Source organism: Uloborus diversus, chromosome 7 (genome assembly GCF_026930045.1).
Source record: "Uloborus diversus isolate 005 chromosome 7, Udiv.v.3.1, whole genome shotgun sequence".
Lineage (NCBI taxonomy): Eukaryota > Metazoa > Arthropoda > Arachnida > Araneae > Uloboridae > Uloborus > Uloborus diversus.
In genome coordinates this window covers 45896100-45920074 of record NC_072737.1, presented here as the reverse complement: position 1 = coordinate 45920074, position 23975 = coordinate 45896100, and the positions used below count along the sequence as shown (strand labels likewise).

The 23975-nt window shown below is 30.4% G+C and overlaps 1 protein-coding gene across 1 annotated transcript in view; it reads left to right on the top strand.

Annotated features, from left to right (window-relative positions):
* LOC129226682 (synaptogenesis protein syg-2-like) overlaps positions 1 to 23975 on the top strand; it is a 70338-nt gene that overhangs the window by 5392 nt on the left and 40971 nt on the right. The window contains exon 3 of the mRNA XM_054861312.1: positions 14074 to 14184. Coding sequence (XP_054717287.1) covers positions 14074 to 14184 — 111 coding nt within the window. The remainder of the gene's footprint in view (positions 1 to 14073; positions 14185 to 23975) is intronic.

The window sequence follows — 23975 nt, the reverse complement described above, 5'->3', positions numbered from 1 at the left end:
TTAGCGCCTAGACAGTTCTGCCGATTTTCATCGAATTTGGCACAGTTAATTTGTCGCATATGCGTGTTCATCTCAAAGCGATTAGACGATTAGTTGAAAATTCGATTTTGGTTTTATTTTTATTCAAATTTTAAGCCAAATTTTCACATAAATTTGAAAATACGAGGGATGAATATTTCATTCATATTTCATTCACATTTTTAGGTCTTCGGTCACTTCAAAACTTGGAACTTTTTGCGAAAGGTGATTTTTTCACGAAGTTTCTATGAAATTAGAATATATGTAGGAATAACTTACAGAAATAGAAACTCGAGAATAAAAATACAATTAAAGATAAATGTAAATTAATTTGCAAAACGGTAATTAATTTTTTTATGTTACTATGTTTACACTTTTAATCCCTCTGGTACAATAAATGATTAAAATATTTATGTTCGGTAAAACGTCTTATATTGCGTACAAACTATTTTTTCTCGAAAATATTTTGGATAGGAAACTTCAATTTCATTTTCTTTTTTCCCTTTTTTCTTCCTGATTTCTTTCTTTTTTTTTTTTTTTTTGAATTAATACATTTATTGCACAAGTTTTCACGCTTAAAAAAAGTAAGCATAAGGGGCTGTGAGGTGAATTAAGGCATAATAGATTCCAAATTAAAAAGATGCATTGGTTTTGGGTAAAATCTTTTAAAACATTACTTTTCCAAGTAGTATGTGCACAAATCAACGTTTTAAATTTGTCCAGAAGAAAAAAAAATCAAAAAAAATTGTAGATTATGATCTTTATCTTTAATTGTCAGAAAACTATATTTGTAATAATTCTTAAATATTCAATAGAGATGTACGTCTGATGTCATATGTTAAAAATAGATGATGTCATACGGGAAAGTAATGCTGAGTAATTCAAGAAGAACTTTTTCTTCAGTAGAAAGACAGTTTTACGTTTGCTCAGTTGTATGCTTAAGCTGAAAAAGTTTTTTTGAGCAGCCGCGATTGCTAATTGTTTTCAATTGACCTTCCTTGATGTTTGGTTCCTTTTTCAACCTAACCGTCCTCTGCAGGCTCGGCTCCTGTGGTCCTGAGCACTGTCTCCCGCAATCCGCTTCTCCTGGTTGGTAGCATCCATGTCCTACACACACGCATGCTCATACACATACACACTCACACACATACATACAGGTTTATGCACATACACAAGCATACACATACAACTATACACATCTAACCGCCCAAGAGGAGAGACAGACTTGGAGGGACAAGAGCCGTTTCTAGAAACAATAATTCCAATGAGTTGGGTCTCGTCGTCACTCGTGATTGCGAAAAACATAATTTGGATTCATAATTTAAAAATTTCAGAATTCAAACTAATTATGTTTTTGCGCTGACTTTTTACATTATATTTAATATTCGACGTTGTTCAAATACAAAAATTGTATTTGAATTCTGAGAGCAATTTCCAGCGGCAATTTTGAAGCCGGTTCTATTTCATTTATTTTTTGTGAGAACACGTAGTTTGTGTTGATACAAAATGCTTCGCATCTTTAGATATCAACAATAATAAAAACTATGCGATTGTTAGTGTTGATTTTAATATAAGGTTATAAATAGTTTGAAAAATTGTGACATATGTACCAAACGTATGAATAAATAATGTAACGACTGGACGTTACGAGCTGACCTTGCAAAGTATTCAACCTCAACAGAGGTAATTCAATTTTTTTCAGTGTAATAAAAAAAACCGGTCAAAATATGAATTGCTTGATTTTTTTCGCAAAAAATAAAACTTTTAATGTTTCACTTTTGTGGTTCACAAAACAATTAAAACCAAGCTTCAAAAAAAAAAAAAAAATGATATTGCGTTTTTTTAAGATAAAATAAAAGTTTTCTTTTCTGATTTTAACACAACAACAAAACTGTGGGCCGGAATTCTGCAATGATTTCAGATTATTTGTTCTTGAAAATTGGAATCAATATTCTGCCAAGGAAGTACTGAAAACATCCAGAGGTAATGTCCTTTAAAATCAGCAATTTTTCCTCACCGCAGGTGACAATGGGGGTTGGCAAACGATGAAAGCAGGGCTGTCGACCCCTAGTATTCTACGAAAACTTAAGCATGCGTTCTTGGTTGTGTTAATTACTAAAAATATTGTGTCAGTTTGTATAAAAACTCAAGTTTTTTTTTTTTTTTAATTATTATTACCTTTTTTTCTTACGAGCTATGCGGATAAATATTTTGTTATATCTAAAACTTTAACAAACTTAAAACATATTAGCATTGCAAATTTTCAAAAAATGTGTCATATATTTTGTGTTATATTGCCTAGTAAATTTTTTTTTTCCTTTCAATATTTGTAGTAAAAAAAAATGACAGTGGACATTTTCTTGTAAAATGTTCGTATACTATTATATTTGCGCGGAATTACAAGTATATTATAAATTATGTTTTTTTTTTTTTTTGTACCGTACATCTTTGTAAGCATGTCTACGCAACGTTCAGAAACGATGATAATTTAGCTAGTCTGATTCTATGAAAGGTAACTCAGAAATGCACTAAAACCTTTGCAAGATTTATCTAAACGTCTTTGAATTTCTCATTTTGTAATATCTACAAAATTAGAACTTTAATGCACTATTAAATTCAAAAAGCATATAATCGGTAACATATAGCCCTAAAATACAATATTTTCCAACGTTGTTGGCATAGGTTTTTACTTAAACGTACCGTCCACGCAATAACTCAGTCACTCTTGTTACAGAACTATGTACTTGCATTGAACTTGTTTCACACTATGAAAACAAGATGCAAAATGAATAGCAAAAGTGAAAATTCTTTTAAACTTGAGATGTTTCTTTGGTTACATATTAAATTCAAGATACCCATTTCAAGTGTTTTTCAGCGGCATTGAAGACCATTTTTACGTATTTTTATTAAAAGATACAGTCTGGGCAATATTAGAACGTTTATATAAGTTTTTGAGTAAAACACTGAAGAACAAAATCCTCACTGAAGTTTTAAGAATATTATATTAAAAGTATTATATTTAATATACATCTTTAAAACATAAATATACCTCTGTAAATAAAAATGACAACATGAATCTTATATTAGATAGTTTCTGCACGTAAGAAAACATTTTTATGGTTTTGTCAAGGAACCAAAGTTATGAAAATTCAAGTACTAACTATATTCATATCCTTTTGATAAACGAGTTGTTTCACCTAAATTTACATTCAGTGCACATTAACTAAAGAATTTGCACAAATAAACCATTTTTACGAAGCGTGCATAAAAATATTTCTATTACTCAGACTCCAATTTAATGCTCCGACATCGTGGCGGCTAAGCTGATTTGTCTCAAACCAAAATCAAACATTCGATCTGATAATGTCAGTTTCTCTAAGTAAGAAAGAGAATTTCTTTCCCAAACCTTTTGTTAACAACCTAGTCTGGTAAAAAAAAAATAATAGAAAGACATAATCATATTTATAGCTTCATCTAAGTACAACTATGATCCTAGTCTTTTATTTTTTTTCATTAATGTACGCATTTTTTGTTTAGTAAAATGAATATTTATCAGAGGGAAAAAATAAAGAATGTACTGTTTGAAAAATACCCAATTTTTTAGCAAGGAAATAGGCTTAAAAATTAAGTGGAAAGTGGAGTGAAGTAAAGTCTTAAGGATGAACAAACAAGCAAAAAAAAAAAAAAAGAAGAAGAAGAAGAAAAAACCGTCTATATAAGATCACGCTAGACCATGAGGCCGTTTTTGCTATGTGTAAAATAAAATTTAAAACATTAGGAGTCAAAAAAAAAAAGGCTTTTAAGAATCAACTTAAGTATAATCGGGACAAACCTAACCTGGCAGCACCGTGATGTCATGATTAGGACTTGCATAGCCTTCCCACTCCTGCCAGGCTAAATTTGCCTCGACAATTCACACATTTGCTCTAATTATGAAAATAAAAATATTTTGAATCCATTTGCAAAAGTCCAAACTAGGAATACAAGTCCCAAAAATGGACCATGCTCTTCTTAAGTTGGACCAACAACGGGAATGACAGAAAAAAAACCTAATTAAACTGGGTAATTGTTTTGTAGGATTTACTGACGATCTTATTTCGCGTAAGGTCCATTTTGGCACACTATAGATGTAATTATGATGACATTCCATGTAGTCAATTTTGTGATGTTTTTAGCTAGTTGTTATGGTCTATGTCCACTTAGAATTACACTGACATGAAATACTTGTATATTTGCAAGAAAAAGTTATGTCCTTGAAAAACCTACTCACTACTTTGGCCACGCTCATAGCTAATTTATAAGTTTTGAAAAACAAACCTGCTACTTATTATTAAATTATTAATCTCACTGAATGATTTCACATAAAAGTATCAGATGTTCAATGAAATCATAATATAATAAAATCTATTGAAGCTTTTGGACAATGCAAAAAATTTTTTTATCATTCTTAAACATTCTAGTTTCACATAAATTATGTTCATCAACAATTCTTTTCGACATATTAAATAATCTTATTACTTTCTCTCATTTCCAATTTTCAACTCAGGGTTAAATCTGTTCAATAAATTATTTCTTTTAGCTGCTGGGAATGCAAATAGCCGAAGGTTATAGCGTGTCAGTCCAAACAATTTTTCCTCTGAAATGAATGCCTTAATTTTCATCACGTAAGAGAAACCGTCTTTTCAATAGACTTTATTTTCTAGAGTAGTAATGTTGACATCATCATGTCTGTGGGCAAGTTTTAGATTTATTATAAATACGACCTGCCTAATTCAGTCCCATATAATTGTTCCAACATACAAAAATAAGGCTTTTCCCCTCATTTCATCCTCCCAATAGCATTTCCTAAAACTAAGTATTTATATATATACTGGATGGTTATAAAATAATTATATTTTTTGGAGTGGTCTTTATTTTTTGAAAATAATCCGAGTGACGCGAAAGTTAGCATACTTATTAATAATGAAATTGAAAGAAGGCTGGGGTAATAGAAAAAAAATAGTTTCCGCAATTACCAACAGTCTACTAGATGATGTCGCGTGTTCAAACAATTTAATCTTATGAAAACAAAGGAGCAGTCGTTCTGCTTCGTCTTTATTATTTTAAGGAGTTATTGAGAATTGGATTGGTAATGCATTCTGTTACTGGACAGCGATAGCTGCTTATGTTTCGAACATTCGTCAGCAAATATAGTGTCTTTTTACGACGTTTTATGCAGGATGGAGCCCCACATCATACTGAAAGAGCAGAACAAGGTTTGTTACGAAATTTATTCACCTATAGTAGGGTTATTACCCATTATTTTCATCAACGTGACTCCTTGAATCCCTGATCTGGCACTAGGTAGTTTTTGAATTTGGGGATAGTTAAATCTAATGCGTACCATGGAAGTAACTCAAATCTCTATTAACTAAAAGATGACATACAACACTATGTGCAAACACATCACTCCTGGTGCATTACATTCACAGTTACATTCACTGTTACATTTCACTGTTACATTCGCAGTTGAGCACGCCGCTTGCTTCCAGAATTGTACTAGCTCATTGATCATATGGAACCTGAACTTGATCAGCATCGCTATGCGCAAGTGTATTCTATTTGTAACCGTTTTGAATAAATAAGGTCTGCCTTTCGATTTTAAACTTTTATTGTTGTTTCTTCTGTATATCATGATATTTAAAAAGCGCCATCTGTCGGTGATTGTTACAACTATGTTGTATTATTTCATTCTTCTTCCCCTATTATGATTAGTAATTGCACCAAGTTTTGTTTCATTCGGATTATTTCTTAAATAAATACAGAATTTCCACCTTTCTTTGTGGTTAAAAAAAAAAAAAAAAAAAAAAAAACATTTTTTTTTTTTTTTAATTTTGAAAACGGATACTACTACATGAGAAAAGTAATTGTGTTTTCTGCTTACACATTGTCTTTTAGTTATCTAAATCCATAAAGAATAATACAATTGTTTTTTCTCGTTTTCGTAAATTTAAACTATATCCTTGTGAATTCCGCAGTGACGTTATGTGACTGCAATTCGTGAAATGATCTTGTTTAAGAAACAATTAATGGTTCACAATTTGTTTCACTTATAAATTAACAAAATTAAGTTAGGTGGATTTTAAGTAAGTAAGCTGTATCTTTCACAATTCACTAAAATGGTCTGAAAAGACTTGAATGTTAAGCATGAAATATTTTACGTTACCAAAGTAGGGATAATTCGAGAGTAATATTATTAGGGCAATCATTTTTACTTTTAAGTCGCTGTTTAGCACTAAAAATGTACAGAACTAAAAAAAAGAATACGAATGAAAAACCACCAAAAACACGGCAGCAGGAACTTCGGGAATTGAAATATATATATATATATATATATATATATATATATATATATATATATATATATATATATATATATATATATATATATATATATTAATGTTCATTGCGCAGTCGGAAGATATGATGGATTAGTATTATTTTCTTTTGGATTTTTAGCTATCACCGGTCACAACTTTTTTTTCCCGGAACGTGCAAATTTCGGTTTTTGTTCCCCCTCGCCCCTATTACACAGGCTGAAACTGAGTTATGGATTTTTTAACTGGGAGTTAGTTTTCAGAGCTACTGTTATGCTAACTTTACTGCCGATGCTTAAAAGCAATACAGTTACGTTGTGAAATATACGAAAAAAAAAGGAAAATAAAATGTCGCATTTTTCGTTGATATTAATGATAAAATGCTTTTAAAGGCAATTTGTAAAGAGATAAGTTATTTACTTTTCCAAAATAGAAGCACACGTTGCCACCTTTTTGTACTAGAGCATTATGAAAAACATATTTGAGCAGATTTTAAAATATCACAAGAAAACTAATACATTCTCCATTTGATAATTTTCAGGCTCGTGGGCAATATACTTTAGTGCTTTTGTCAATGGGGTCGTTTCCTAAATTTTGAAAGTATGTTTTTCTGAAAGAGCATGCTTAAAAACATAGGATTTGACCATTTCTTAAATAATTTGATGAAGTTTACTGTTTAAAAAAAAATATTTAAGTCAGTGCGCAGACTCAATTTCATCTTCTACGCTTCTGCGCATGACATCACAAATGATGAACTGCCATTCGCTGTTGCCATCCGCGCAGACAGTAATATTTAATTCGCTTCTTTACTCTCATTTCTGGCAACAATATGGTTGATAACAAACATAAAGCGCAATATTTAATTTGCAAGAGTAAGCGTTCAATGCGCAAATGGAATATGCGCCTAAGTTCATCATTTTTGACGTAATAAAGACCATGCCTTGTTTGAAAAATGGGACATTTTAAAAAATTAATAAAAAAAATAACTGTTGGGAAAATGAAAGAATTTTCTAGGTCCATGTTATTATTTTTATTTTTTTGCTCATTCTATCAACTTCAGTGACTAAAAGTAGTACTCTTGACTGAAGGAAACCACCCCATTGGTACACTTAGAAAGATACACTAAAAATTCGCTCAAACCCAGGCTTAAATTCTTTCTATTTTTTTTTCACCATGATACTATCTTTCCAACCCATCCATAGAAATAAAGTAAAGTGCATTTCTTTTTAACATGAGCTTTGTTTGAAAAACATTTCTGTATCAAATTTCGTATTGTGTGTAGCTGGAAATCAGGACGTAGGTTGAGTGTGAGGTTTCTATTTCCAGAGGTGGAAAGTTCCAATTTTACAAATACCATTTTCTATTTTACTTTCTTTTTCCTCCCTTCCAGAAAGTGACTATTTCCAAAATTAGCTGTTCCGTCTTTGTGATCTATTTTATTTGTCCGTGTGCAGTATTGATTTTCTTGCAGAAACTGAACTATTCCTAAAGTACTTTTTGGTCTAATGTGTTATATTTTCAGTAAGTTACCGCCCTACAGCCAGGGCTAAGGCATAAAATACATAAAATACATAAATACAATGCGTTAAAAATTTTCATTTTCCTCATGTTTCACACTTAACGGTTTACAGCTGCATTATGCAATTAAAAATGTTTCCTGATTTTCCACGGCATGCTGTTTATTAATTAGACTACGAAAGTCAAAGCTAAGTGTGCTTAGTTGTACAACGATGACTTTAAAACTACTGAGGCAGTAGAACTATCGTATTTCAAAAGTGACACATTTTAAGTAAATTAATATTAAGCATGATTAGCCACTGGGTAAGGGAAATATGACTTACAATTCCACTCATTTCCTTTCTCATTTAAACCGTTTTGTTTAAATAAATGAAACCATCTTGGGTACTCGTACCTCTTGTACAATTTTCTGACACATCTTTGAGTGATTAACATTAAAGTGGTAGTGTTAAAACATTTTAAAACTTGGAATCGGAAATAGTTTTAAAAGCTTCAGTTTGTTTTCGGGAATTTAATTTAGCTCGTGCGTTACTTCTAAACCCGGGAAGATTAATTACCCTTAGGTCTTCGTTGTACCTAGTTCAGTATAATTTATAAATCATCTGAGTACAGCTCGTTTAAAATAGCCTTCAAGAAGAAGTCTTCAGATGATAAATGAAGTTGTAGGAAGGTCATGTCGTGTCACAGAAATTTGAAATTTGCAATTCATGAAAGTTTTACTGGGAACTCCTTTTCCAGCAGCTAAACTTGTGACTGTGTACCCATATTGTCAAAGTCCTGAATGATTAATAGTATGTCATATATGAAAAAGGTGACAGTTCAATTTCGGTTTATCTTGCCTCATGTTTGTGGTTAGTTTGGTTTTGAAATACTATTTTGTTATTTTTAATTCGGTAGTTTATCCAAAAGTAATTGATTTTGCGTAAAAAGAGAAATGTGTCTCAAATATTAGTTCTGGATTGTTTGGTTCAATTGATTTAGAGATTTGCTATTTTCGAGTATTTAGGCTTTAGTTCGTACTTTCGTGGAAACAATGCGAAAAGTTAAAACATTAATAAATGAATCTATGAGAAAATGAAATAAAATATGTGTTACATGTGGTGTTTGGAACCAAAGAATCCTCTCTTTAATCATCTCTGTAATGCAAGAGTACGACAAGAATTTCAATGCTTTTTGTATTGAACTATTATTTTTCTGGTAAATGATGCAAGCATTTAATTAATGTAAACATTGCCTCAAAGATGCAAACATTTAATTAAACAACACTATGACTAATTATTAACACATTTAATTAAATATCGATGCTATACAAATCCAGTCATTACTCATATTTTTTTTAAATGTTTAATAGTAAACAAAACAAGAGTTTAAATAATAAATTACTGCAGTAACAATAACACCGTGTAAGTTGCTTTATCTATCTCCAATAGTCTCAGCAATCAATTTTTAATTGTGTTTATTTTATTCAGAAACCAAACGTAATTAATCATCTGTCTACTGACCTGAATTTCAATAAAATGTGCTTTAATCTGTTCTTGGCGCACATACATAAATTAAATAAAAGAGTATTTTTTACTCTTATTCATCCATCAATTAACGGGGACACATCCACAATTTGCTTAAGTGCAATTCTTAGGACAAGAACTGCCAAAAATGAAAATTTTATAAATTTTATTCATAAGTTTCAATTTTTGAAACTTGAGTAAATTTGACCAGCCAGTGTTTAGATTGCTTCTTTTTAAATGGAAATAGGTTCTTTAGATTCGTATTGAACTTAAAAGCTATAGTATATTACTTTATCAGCAAATCAGGTAATTTTAAATATGTACCTATTCAAAAATAAGTTTCATCTAAAGGTAAACGAGCCTACTTTCCCACATACCAGTATTGGTTTTTTAGCATTACATCAATGTTTTTTGAACGAAAATAGCAATGTCAACATTTTAAACATTTAACATTATTTATAAAAAATATTTAATGATATATAATGTATATCAAGTTCAGTTTTCGAACTTTTTTTATAAATTTATTTTAACCTTCAAAGCTCGACCTGTTTATTTAGACCACATAAAATGAAGTAGCTCAAATGTCCAATTTTTACTAAATTGCTATTTTAAGAGAGGTAAATTAAAGAAAGAATTGCAAACAGTATTTCTCCCAACATACTATTTCGAATCTGAATAGGTAAAAAAAAAAAAAAAAAAATACGAAACAGAAAAATAATGTAATATCATCTTTTTCAGAATAATACGAAGGCAAATTTTGTGTTAAATAAAGAATGCCTTGTATTTTTTTAACACTTTCCTTTTCCTCCCCCTTCCCGCCAAAAAACCTTCAGAAAAAAAAGTTTATTTGACAAAATATCATTTTGTTAAAAATTTAACTATTTGCAGATCTCTATTTCGGTTAAAAAATAAAGCACTCTGAATGGATTTTTATTTTCCATTGCAAAATTAAGAATTTCAACTGAGACTTAAATGAAAAATGAAAATAACTGAACAATCATTATTTAAAGTAAAAACATGTGTGCTTTGAATTTACTTGGTTTAGCCATATTTATCTCTGTTTTGCGCCATTGTTAAGTCTACAAGTGTTGTTGTTTTGATTTTTATAAGTTTTTCTTTCTTGATTTTTCGAAACCAAAATGTAAAAATACATATTTAAAATCTGCAGTTTTTTTTTTTATGTTAAAAATATTTTTTTATTTTTGTTGCTTAGATGATAAACTTTGAAGTTCCCCCGTAGATATTTTTTTTAAACATTGAATTGTTAAAAAAAATACCCTTACAGTATCCAAATAAAAATCATATTTATTTTACTTCATCTTCTTCAAGCACTTTGTCCAACAGAGCTTGTTCAGAACAAGCCCGCTTTTAAGTTTGGGATCTAAATATTTGCTTTTAAATTCTCTGTAGATGATATGTTTTAAATTGTTCAAAATTGAACGAAACATTGCTCAATTAAAAAATTTCGTTGCGGTTTTTATTCGTTGTTTTTCGAATGTTTTTACTAATACTTTCAAAATACCTAAAAAAACCTTCTTTCTTTTTTTCCTTATAAACTCTTACTGAAAAGTAGGCTTAAATGGGAAAAAAAAAATATTTTAATTATCATTGCAAGTTATTAATAGGATACTAATACAGTTTCATGTTATTAAACGATGCTTGCAATCACTTAATTTCCATGAACGGGAATTCTTTATCGTTCACTATTCTGTACAAAAGTTGAGGTAAATTTACATTTTTTAACTCGTTTAAAAAAGTCTATTATTCTAATAATTTTAACCTGATAATTTTTTCATAATTATGAACGGTTAACTACATTAAAATAATGTAAACTTTTTTAAAAATATATTTTTAATGTGGTCATTTATGGTAGGAAGAAACCATCAGAGTAAATATTGTTAAACTGCTTTTCCGTGTGCAACTTGTGGACGTATTTCACGTAATATTGAAAAAAAAAAAGGGTTAAAAGTTGATAACTGTAACTAAATTTTCTAAAAAAAAGTCGAAGACAGTAAAAAAGATACAGTGGCTCTCAAAAGTGTTCGTACACTTTGAAATGTTTTAGTAAAACCAAAATAACTCAAAACTGAATTCGAATATGAAGTCCAATATTTTTTCACATCCTTCCTATGTCATTCTAAATATAACCCATTGGATTTTTTCAAAATATTGACGGATCTTTTTTTTTGAAATGGGTCAGAAAACGAAGAGACAGAGAAATAACACGCCACAAAAGTCATCGTACACTCAAATATTTTCGAATAAATTCATGATTAAAATTATCATATGCCGTTTTATTAATATTTTTGCATTATGTTGACCCTTATAAGTCATTTGGCTTTAATTTTTTGTTTATTTATTCCTTAATATATTGCTTATTACTGTAAAGTGGCTGGTATTCGTAAAAAACCGCAAACGCCATTCAAAATTTGAATTTTTTCCCATAGTAGTGGTGAATTGGTTTAAAATGTCTCTAAATTAGTTAATTTATTTGTTTATAGTAAATTGCTTGATAAAATGCTTTAAAGAAAGAAATCGGACCGAAAACAAGGTAAGAAAAGGTCAACCGGCAAAGTTGACAAAACGTGATCGTAGATTTAAAGTTAAAAAATTAATGAAAAATACACATTTGAGCACTGTAAAAGTTTCTGCAGAGTTAAATGAAACATTTTACATTTAATTTTCACCTGAAATTGTTCGCCAAGTTCTTTGATTAGCTGGATTAAATGGGACCTCTTCCTGCAGAAATTTTCTTGGTCGTGCGAAAAACAGAAAGCTTACGCTTTTCGGCCCAAAATCAATAATAAATAAGCTAAAAACAGTTTAGAATCATGTCTTACTTACAGAAAAAAATTATTTCAACATTTTTGGTTAAATTGTTGTATAACTGTAAGTAGAAGAAAAAATTAGGAACTTAATCTTAAGAACTTAGTTGGATCAGTTAATCAGGTCGGTGAAGGTGTTTTAGTGTGAGGGTGCATATCAGCATCAGGACTTGATAGTTTGTATTTTTTTGATAAAATAATGAATCATGCTGTTCCTTTAAATATTTTAAAAACCAATTTTGAACTCTTAGCCAAAAATTTGGTTATTGGAAACAACTTTGTTTTTTTATCAAGATAACGATAAGAAGCACACGTTTGCGTCTAGTGACTCGAAAATTGTCCTAAAGATTAGAAAATACCCCCTAAATCTCCAGATTGTAACTTAATGTAACGTATGTAGAGATATCTGGAGGCCAGATTACGAAAATAGGGCTTTAAAACGAAAATAGAGCTAGAAATTGTAATACTCGAAGTGTGGTAGAACACTTACTCAGAAATTACGCTAAAAAAAGAAAGAAAAATAATGAAATCTATTCCCAGACGTTTAAAAGGTGTTATTAATACTGTATGATATTCTACTGATTAATAACTTAATCAAAAGTTGGATTATTCAATAATATATAGACATTTAATAAAGTGTACGAAGATTTTTGTGAGATAAAATTTCCGGCACTTTTCGGGTTTTGATTTTTTTTAAATTAAGTTTTAATATTTTTTAAAAAAATTTCATGCAGTTTTGTTAAAAATTGATCATAAATCTTATAATTAAATACCTATTCCGAAATATTAATTCTAACCAATGATTTAGGGCCTATTTCGTTGAAAGTCGTAGGTGTACGAAGACTTTTGGGAGCCACTGTATTTTCACGCAGATTTTTTTTTATTGTAACGAAGCACAAATAAAACCATTTTATTTGACAATAAATTAGATATAATTAATTTAATATAATTAAAATACAAAAAGTGCATTATTATCTTGGGTGTATAAAAGTTATTCCTATTCAATATAAATTGCAAAGTTGATTGAGAAAATATTACAAAAATACTCCATGATTTTTTTCCCTAAAATAATTTAGAAAAAAAAATAGGTTGAAAAAACGGAAAATCATAACAACACTGCATGGCAAAATAAGGAAAATACTTTTAAAAAGAAAAAAAAAAGTTTCGAATTGCTTCTGACATTAATCTTGCTTATTCTTACGTGATCTCATGAATCCAAAAATGAACGACCATCATTTTCTCCTTACCCCCACCCCTCGAAATAATTTCAATGGTTAATATAATGCTGCCTTCTGCTCCAAATAAAAAAATGGCTATGAAGCTGTCGAAAATAAAAACTAAAAAAGGGAAGCTATACTCCAAAATTGTGGGGTGATTGGAAAAACGGTGGTCATATTTTGATTCAGGGAGCCATTTTCCACAATTGTTCCAAAGCATTTTGAAGGGTTTTTTTTTTTTTGGCTACACAGCATAATTGCTCTAGATCACGGTATTTTGCGTGAACATGACGTAGTGCACCCTGAAGAAATTTACGGACATTCTGTACATTTAAATATGCTTTTTTAAAAAACTTAACAACATACTTTTTAACTATATTATTTTTCTGCGCCATTTTAATTTTTTTTTGAAACTTCAAAAAAAAAAAAAAAAAAAAGAGAGTACTTGAAGAGAAATTTTCTTCTGCGTTGGCAAAATGTACTCTTAAATACTGAAAATTTATTGCTTTTCTTTCCTAATAGCAGAAAGTGCATTTTTGGAAAGCATCTACTTAAAATTAAATGGGATACATTATGCATAATAGAACGACATATACTTGCTGAAAGTTTTGGCATTTTTTTTTTATTATTTCAGTTCCTCCAAGAGAAGCAATTATAATGGATGAGTTTGGGCAGCGCTTGCATGGAATAATAGGACCGTATAATGAAGGACACCCAGTTTCGCTCATTTGCGAAGGAGAAGGCGGTAAGTTCATTTGAATATTTTAAAGCTCCTAGGCCTGTATAATTAACATTTTGAATATTGTTTTCAAGTTTCATGAAAAACAAAATTTGTTGAAATTCATACTACAGGATGTTTCGTTTTAACATGCAAGGACATCTATTTTTGCCACCGTTAGCCCTACATGCATATTTCCAATTCCAAAAATGTTCAAAATCAGATGCGGTGTTAAGATGTTCAAAGTTTCAAGCAAAAATAAAAACGAGTCAAAATTATAGTTTAACTTTTTATACGGGCCCTAGGTCCCCTAACTTATATTTAGAGAAATAATCTGCATTGAAAATTATTATCGACACAAAAAACTTGACATGTGTGCAACCAAAACTCAAGTTGGTATTCCAATTCAAATTTTTAAGGGATCATACAGAAGATGAGATTGGTTATTATCGCCATTTCAGGAGAATGAGAGGTTGTCAAAGTAAAAAAAAAACGAAAACAAAGTATTTTTGTTTTTTACTGGCATTCAAAAATGTATACAAATATCATGCCGTGATATGCAAAAACACACTGCAAAAACCTTAAACAATTTGAAAAACCATACTCTATGCAAACATATAATTTTAAGCCTTTGCTAACCGCTATATTTTCCCCTAAAAGGTGTTATTGACGGCGAGTGCAAAGTGGTGTAAGTTACACGTTTCATATTTCGGGGACTGTTAGTCGTACTAATTTTAAACTTTTTTGTTGGAAATTTTTTTCAATGGATATTATTTCACAAAAAAGTTAGGGGACCTGAGGCTCGTATGAAAAGTTAAATTTGGTATTTTTTGACTCATTTTAATTTTCACTTCAAACTTTCAATATTTTATTTCTACATCTGATTTTGAAGATTTTTGCAATTGAAAGTTTGCATGTAGGACTAACGATTGCGAAAATAGAGGTAAATGACATTAGTACATTTTTTTAATTCATTTATTTTACTTATTTATTATTATTATTATTATTTTGTAATTATCAGTATACTACTTTCATAAAAGTTCATATGGTGATACATTCATTTTTGATATATTCTCATTTTCAATCAAAGAGAAATCCCGTAGTAAGTACCATTTTAAAATGTATTGTGCATTGATTTGACGCAGAGAGCGGATAATAGGGCATGTACAATGTTTTTTTTTTTTTGTTTAACTAAGTTACGATAAAAATAACAATCATGCATAGTTTGATAGATGATAGTTCTCATATATATAGCAGCGAATGAAATGAACGAGTAACGATTTGACGTCATCAACAATGAAACTTGCGCCATAGCATGATAATTTGATAATATCATTTTGGTATTGTTTGACATGCAGGGATATGTTATCTACTGGAGTTAGGGTTAAAATTTCAACTATCAAAATATCACCAAACAGGCAATAAATTCGTTCAATTGTTGAAGCAATTCTCACCGGTCATACCTTAACGGGCAATTTTCTATTTATATTTTAAAGGTATTACTGTCACATTATAGTAATATGTTGTACATGGGAGCTAAAAAAATACTTTTGCGCTTAAAAGTCAAAATAAGGGAAAAAAACAACGTTTAGTTGCACCAAAATTTGCATAAACATGTTTCAGCGTTACAAGGAACGTATTTTTAAATGAAATTAAATGGAAGTATTTTGCAATGAAAAGGACGTTCCTTTTATCGCCAAAACACGTGTCTGCCGGAATTTCCTGCATTTTTCTGCAATTGAAGGTTATTATTTCGTATTTTACTTATCACATGCATGTATCATTGCATACTACGTGATGTATGCATGTATTACTATCACATTGCTTTTGTTTTGCTCGAAGAGTAAAAATTGCCTGAAGACTGAAGAGCTTTTAGAACAAGAAGCAGTACATGAACATTAGATTTTCTGAAAAAGTGTTGTATACCTCGGAAGAAAAAAGATACCACTGTGGCTCCCCTACCTTTTTTTTTTTTTGAATAACATAGTTTTTGAAATGTTCTTGAGTGTGTCTACATGCCTGATGTATCTCCTTTTGTAACTAAGTAAAAGTGAGGTCATATCAATTTTCAGTGGTGCTTTTTCTACACGACAAAATGTAGAGTCTCTTTCTCTTTCAAAAAACATGTTAGAGACCTGTTGTTGTTGTTTTTGTTACTTATGCCACTCGGTAACCCGAGCCCGAGTAGCTATGCTACTCGATTTTAAGGCAGAGAGGCTACGGCTTCCATTTTAATCGAGCGACTATTTCTAGGTGGAAGTCCGATTCGGCTTCAGACAACACGATAAATGGCATAACTATCTACGAAAAGTTCGATAATTTAGAACCAGATCAGAAGTCGCATAACTTTCTGGTCTAGCACCCCCAGAGGTATCGTTTCACTTGGAGGACATTGTGATCACTAGCATATTTAACGTTGCCCAGTCACCATTAATGACGACAGTGGATCTTCGACCAGCGAGGATCGAACACGACATCCTCTGGTCACAAGTCCGATGCCTTACCGATCAGGCCACCACGGCCCCAGAGACCTGTTGTTAGTGTTTTTAGCATTTTTAGTTCCATTCTGCTACAAATGGAGGGAGTCAAAGGTGAAACTCAAAATTACTCCAACGTTTTCTGCTACATCATGTATGATAAAATGAAAATGTCTTTTTTTTATGCTAAACTACATTAGGAATCACATTGGCTACTCTCTCTCTTTTTGGAGGGGGGGTGTAAAGTTTAATGTGTACATTGCTGTGAAGCTTAAACCGTAATGTTAAATTAAAGACTCAAATAATACTTCTTAAAGGAAAGGCAGAACATTCCATTTAGTTCTGCTAGTTATCCAACTACTGGCATTTCAAATAATTTAAAATGAAAAATATGTATATATGAGTGCATTTTTCAGCGTTATTTTATGAAACAGAAACTAGAACATAAAAACGCTGAGCAAAATAAACGACAAATTCAATAAAATTTTCACACAATTGTTAAGTAAATATATTTTACTTAGTTCTGTATTATGCGATCTTAGTGTCGAAAAAAATATTGCATTGTATTAAGGTGGTCCGGGACATTAAAATTGTCAAGTTTTGCATTTTTAAAAAATAATTTAATAAATTCTTCGGATTTTTTCTGCATAAAATGACATTTGAATCATGTTTGCATTTTTATTAGAGCAAAACACATATTTATTTTTGTATCATGCATTTAATAAAGATTTATTCTTAACTTTAAAAACTTAAAACGTATTTTTCTCCATGATACACTTTTTTCTGATTTTTTGCAATGAAACTCTTATAAGTCAAGAACTTATAAAGATAAAGTAATAAAATTTGGAGCATATCTTTTTTAAACAGTTTATTTCAATTTATATTCGACAAAATAAAATCATAATTTTGGGAAATTTTTCTTTAAATATTTTCCATTTTTTATTGAATCAATATTTTTCAAATTGCCAAATCAAAAGTAAAGCTTAGATATTTGTTCCGTTGAAAATTTTCCAAGACTATTTTGAGTTTTTGCGATTTAAAAGAATCCCATTAAAAAATAACTAAAAGAAAAAATACATTAATATTATGATTTTGCATGTTAAAAATACGGGGAATCAGTGCCAAAAAATTCAAACTCTAAGCTGTTTACTTTTATCCTTTTTTTTTTCGAAATGTGTCCCGGATCTTCTTAAAATGTTTTTCATGAGTTTAAATAGATTATGTATGTGTGCACCGCAGCCATATGCAAAACATTTATACACATCATACTTATTTTCCAAAAACAATAAATAGCAAACTTTAGTTTTCTCAAAATAAAAAACTAAGGGAACATCTTTATATAGAAAAAAAGACTTACTATTTATGCTAGCAATACTTTAAGATTTTTGAAAATAATAACCTCTTCCATTTATGCATGATAAATTAGTTTGAAATGCATAAATGCTCCATGTCTTAACAGCAAAATATAGCAATGGACATGTATCGTCTGAGAAAAAAGAGGATATATGATCGCACTATTAACTATCAGAAGTTGTATATGGGCACTTTTAATCCGATAAAATGCATTTTTAACCTTAAAGTCGGAATAAAGTATTTGAAAGATAAGTTATGGTAAAAATACCCAGAGCTTTTAACTCATATTTTGAAAAAAAAAAAAAAACATCTGTACGTTTACTTTCATCTGAGAAAGAACATTTTTAAGCGTTTTAATTCGCTAAGCTTAAAAATAAGCCTTAATAAAGGCTATTACTTTCAGATATCGTATATCGTGCTATTTATATACGATATACGATATCTGAAAGTAATAGCCTTTTCCATTCATGCTTTCAAATTCTAAATTTAATAACTTAACCCATTTAAGCATTATATTAAAATGTAGAAAACATTGCATCGCTTTAGAATTAGGAAAAAGTATGAATACTAAAACAGCAGCTAAAAATTTGTATTAAAAAAGTATTTTAGTCGAATAAAATGCAACTTGAATTCATAAAGCCGAGTCATAAAATATTTTTGAGATAAATTAGAATGCGCATTTGTCTTAAAGTTGCAAATCATTCAAAAAGTAAAGGTTTTAATTTTTACTTTAAATAAGAAATAACATTTTTTAAATTGTCGATTTGTTTGTTTAACTTACAGTAACTGATTGTAACATTAAGGAAAGTGTGGGTACATTAAGATCCTAAAATTCAATGTCATTTTTATCATTAAAATCGCATAAATTCAATTTTTTCAAATGTTGCAATATTTTCGTCTGTAATAAATGTTAGAAAACTGGACCTAGAAAAAACTATAAATTCACAAAAACGAGGGAAAAAATAAAAAAATAATAATTTGAATTTTGTCATCTTGAATTCAAATTATGTTTTTTGCAATCACGAGTGTGTGTGTATATGTAAGCGTGTGTGTTTGTGTGTGGGGGGTATGTGTGTGTGTGAAGGCATGTGTGTTTGTGTCTGTGTGCAGGCATGAGTGTGTGGGTAGTTGTGTGTATGTGAGTGTGTGTGTGTGTGTGTGTGTGTGTGTGTTTGTGTTTGTTTGTAGGTGTATGTATGTGTGTAGGTGTATATATTGGTATATGTGTGTAGGTGCGTGTATGTATGCGTGTAAGTGTGGGATATTGACGAAACCTGGAGACGGTTTTCGCTAGAGGTGCAGCATCGTGAGGACCCGGTCGACGGTGAAGCTGCGGAGGGTGGCGGTGGGAAAAATGATAGGAACGTCAAAAACAGTCAAATGAAAGCAATAAGCAATCGTGATTGCTCAATAAAACAAAATGCTATTATTCACGTAATTTTTGAATAAGTAAACTTTGAAAATATCTAAATTCACCAGGTAAAAGATTAATAACTTTTCCCGTTTGGTTCGTTTATTAACTAATGCCTTGGAAAGGCAACTTAATGTAGTTTTACAGACAGTAGTGACCTCAACCGCCTATTTTATTGGGACTGAGATAGAATGATTTAGATGATTCTATATTGATAAATTGACTTTAAGTGTCATTCTGTGATGTAGCATTTCATTACGACGGAATGCAAAACTGTAAGATTTGTATTTCATTAATACAGCATTTTCTTTCATTCATTTTTCAGAAAATCTCAAAAATAGCTTATTTGACTTCCTTTTTTCCACGCATGTGTAAATTTGGAAATGTGGATACATATTATTACATTTAACTTATTACATGCGAAGACAAAAAAAAAATAATAATAATAATTCAAATTTAGCAAGCATGGAACGGAAATATTTATGGGATGTGATATAGCTATAAAAGTCATATCCATTCAAGCATCCACAGTTTGCTGGTGCAGTGTGATCCAACCTATTTGGCTATTATTTGAATCAACAGATTATTTGTTTTTAAATTTAACTCAATGTGTAGTTTTCCGACTTTTTATTTTAAAGTTTTACAGGGGCAGTGAGCACCAAATTTATGTTGTCTTACTATCCCCTCATAGGAAAATATAAACTCAATAGCTGCCTTTATTTGACAAAAAAATATTAACAAGATCATTGTATTGCTAAAATGAAAGTGAATTAATAGACTATTATACGAAGTTAAACTTGAAGTTATCCTAACAGTTTAGACACAGTGCAATAAACAATGGCGATATTTTACTTCTATGGATTCAAACTATGATGACATATTCAGTAAGTTACCGCCCTATAGCCAGGGCTAAAGCAGAAATACATGAAAGACACAGATAACTCAGTCGATTCCAGCCAGAGACTGCAGTTTCGTGCTTATTAGCACTCATCAGCTCGGCATAGGAAGTGAATGACCTGAAGGAGGAAAACCTCTTAAGGAAGCCAAGAGTGCCCAACAAACTGGTAGCTAATATAGAATTAGCATTGACCAGACGAGTAACTGAAGCAATGGTTCGGTTCAACTCCAATATTAAAGGCAAGGCATGGTATATTCAGTAAGTTGTCGCCCTATCGCCAGGACTAAGGCAGAAATACATGAAATACACCGTCAGCTCAGCCAATTCCAGTCGGATACTGCAGTTTCGTGCTTATTAGCACTCAAAAGCCCGGCATAGGGGTGACTGAGCTGGAGGTGGAACACCTCTTAAGGAAGCCAATAATGCCAAACAAACTAGTAGCGAATACTGAATTAGCACTTGCAAATTGTTATTAAAAATGTTAAACCATTTCTTCGGTCACTCGTCTGGTCAGTACTAATTCTGTATTAGCTACCAGTTTGTTTCGCACTCTTGGCTTCCTTAAGAGGTTTTCCACCTCCAGCTCAGTCACACCTATGCCGGGCTGATGAGTGCTAATAAGCACGAAACTGCAGTCCTCGGCTGGAATTGACTGAGCTGGCGGGGTATTTCATGTATGATGACGGTTTTTTTTTTTTTTTTTTTTTTTTTTTACAGGATACTTGAAAATAGCCCTTTTTTCAATAATATTGTTCACAACACGTCGACTTGACTGTTCTAAAATTTTATTAGGCAGCAAATATTCAAACAGAAAATTAATTGATGTTATCTTACTACTTCCTCCGGTCTCACCGAACCTAATCCTCCTCTTTTGTTCTTTACTCTGTGTTTCAGGTTTATCTTCATGTTTATTTGTAAATTTTAATTTGTTATTTGTTTTTTGTTGGAGAAAGGCATTTGGAACAAAATTTTAAACACTAATTTTGCCAACTTAGAGGTAGCAATGATCTAAGCGCGTCTCATCATATTTTACCGAGTTAAAAATGTTTCCAGACCATTAAATTACCAAATACGTAATTATATTTAGGATAATAGTATTTTTCATAAAATTAGATCTACATACAGTAATACGTATTAGCATTTTAACTACTATTTATATTAGAGCAGCACCCCCTTAAGACTTTTGAGGAATGCTATGGATTAAAAAAAGCGTGGTAGTTTTTTCTTCTAACGTGAGCAAACTTCAACTTTTGGGAAATAAAGTGTGTATAGGAAAAGTAGAGTAACTCAAAAAAAAAAAAAAAAATGCTTATCCACAAACATTTTTTTTTTCCAAAAATGTGTTAAAGATTTGAGAAAGATCATGAATTCTTCAAGGAGAAATTCCCAGCGAAAAATACTTTTAAGTAAAATCCTATAAGCATATATTCAGTTTTATTCCAAAGGAAAAGGAAATCTTCAACTACGTTTTTCAAAATACGGGAAACAAAATCAACAGTCTCGCAGGGTTTTCGAAGAATTTGTTTAAAACAAGAAGCTGAAAGAATCCACATTTAGAAATATTGTTTGCTTCTCTCTTTTTTTTTTCGTTTATGTATTTTTTTTTTTTTTTCAACTTCACGATGAAAAAAAAAATCTATATTTACTGTAAGAAAAGGGAGTTCTCAGAAATGTATTTTGTGTGTGCAGTAGATTCAGCCTATTTTACTGTCATTGTACTATTTACATTATTTGCTATTAATTAATGCTAATATTAAAACTTAATTGTACTGATGTTTATTAACATTTAACAAAAGCAACAAACAAAATACTATAAATGAGTGTATAAAATAAAGATTCATGTAATACAAATCACTTTTTTTACGTTTTTCTTTAAAAGGTAACGTTCATCGTTTGTTAAAAAGTGATTTAAAAAACAGACAACGAAATAAATTATTTTTGTCCACAATCAATCCATTTTCTGCTCTTAGTTTTTAAAAAAAATACTATGAATTTATTTCTTATTTTTTTGCCAAAAATATTAGAATAATACCAAAGGAAAAGTTTATAATGAAAACAAAGATACCACCTAATCTTTAAAAAAAAATTTGAACATAAAGTAAATTAGTTTCCTCTTTAAAATAAACTCCTTTTGATTCAATTAATTTAAACGATGTATGGGAATGTGGGGCAAGTGAAACGGTTAAGATAACTGAACTTTTTCAAAATTAACAAACTGGAATTTTGTTTTGAAAACTACATTATATAAAGGAAGAACAATGTATTTTATAATAAAATTTGCATTAAAACATTATTTTTTATTTTTTTCAGTTAAATTTTGCCTTTGATAAAAAGTGGAAATTAAAAATTTTTTTCATGGGACAAAGTAAAAATTGAAATATTTTTTTAATGAAATATTTTTTATTCGATTGCGAATTTTTTTTACAGATTAATGAGCAAATAAAAGGATAATAATGAAAATATATCGAAACAATAAACTAATAAATTAATAAATGAATTAATTAATACGCGAGGAGAAGTAAATGAGTGAATAAAATAGTGAATGAATAAGAAAATAAGTGAAAGGATGATTTATAAGTAAATTATTAAATGAAGGAGTGTAAATAAATTAGTAACTGAAACCCAATCTGCGGCGGTAGCGGTGGACGATCCTTTTTAAATATGGGCGAGACATCCTCGCTGTTTTTCTGAAATTTCTTCGTGGCGACTTTTGGTATTCTCATTTTTTTAGAGATGGGTATTCAAAGGCGATGAGTTTAGGTAACTTCTTTTGCAAGCAACAACAATTTTCATTAAAAAAAAATTTACTAGAACATTTGGCATCTTTTTTTTACTGTTTATGGCAATACCCTTTAGCAGAACCTTAACTCTCCTGGATGGCTACTTTTGGCACAATTTTCTAATGAAAAAATGGAAGTCCCATGGTTTGCTATGTACGCTCATGAAGTTTGGCAAGTTTTCGTTTAATACATCGCTCACTGGAAGGCTCTGAACAACTTAAGTTATTTTTAACCACATTGTTCATAAGAACGGTACGCTAAAAATATCTTCGAGTTATTTAGTACGGAAAAGTTGCGATTGGTGAACACTTTAAAAATAGTAACATGCTCTTGAAATAGGATAACAGTGTATTCCAACAACACGAAAAGCCAAAAAACTAAAAAAAATAAAAAAGCTAGAAATTTGCCGTTTTCGTCGTATTTAAAGAAAAAAATTGCTGCAAATCATTTGTGTATGCTATAAGACGGATAAGTAGCAAATTGTAAATTCACATTAAACACATCACAAACGTGAAACAGCGTGACTCGAGTAGGAAGTCACAAATTTGACAACGAATGCGAATGCGTTACGAAGCTAATGATGGCGCAACTTATAGCACAAAATATCTAAGCAAAACATTTGCAAAGTTTTTTGCAATTCTTGTGCTTCTCGCATCATGATAAGTAATTTTTTAAGGAGTATTTTTGTTGCTGACACTGTTTCTTTAACTTTTCTTTTGACTGCAAAATAATGTCCTCAACATTTAATAATTTATTTTAATTATATCCACATGCCCTTGAATATGGAAATAGAAAATGTGTATTTAAACCACTCGTGCTCTAATTCTGCTGCGCAAAAGCATAAGAAGAGAAACAATAAACAGTAGATAAGCATTCGACCGCAAAAGTATTGGAAGACT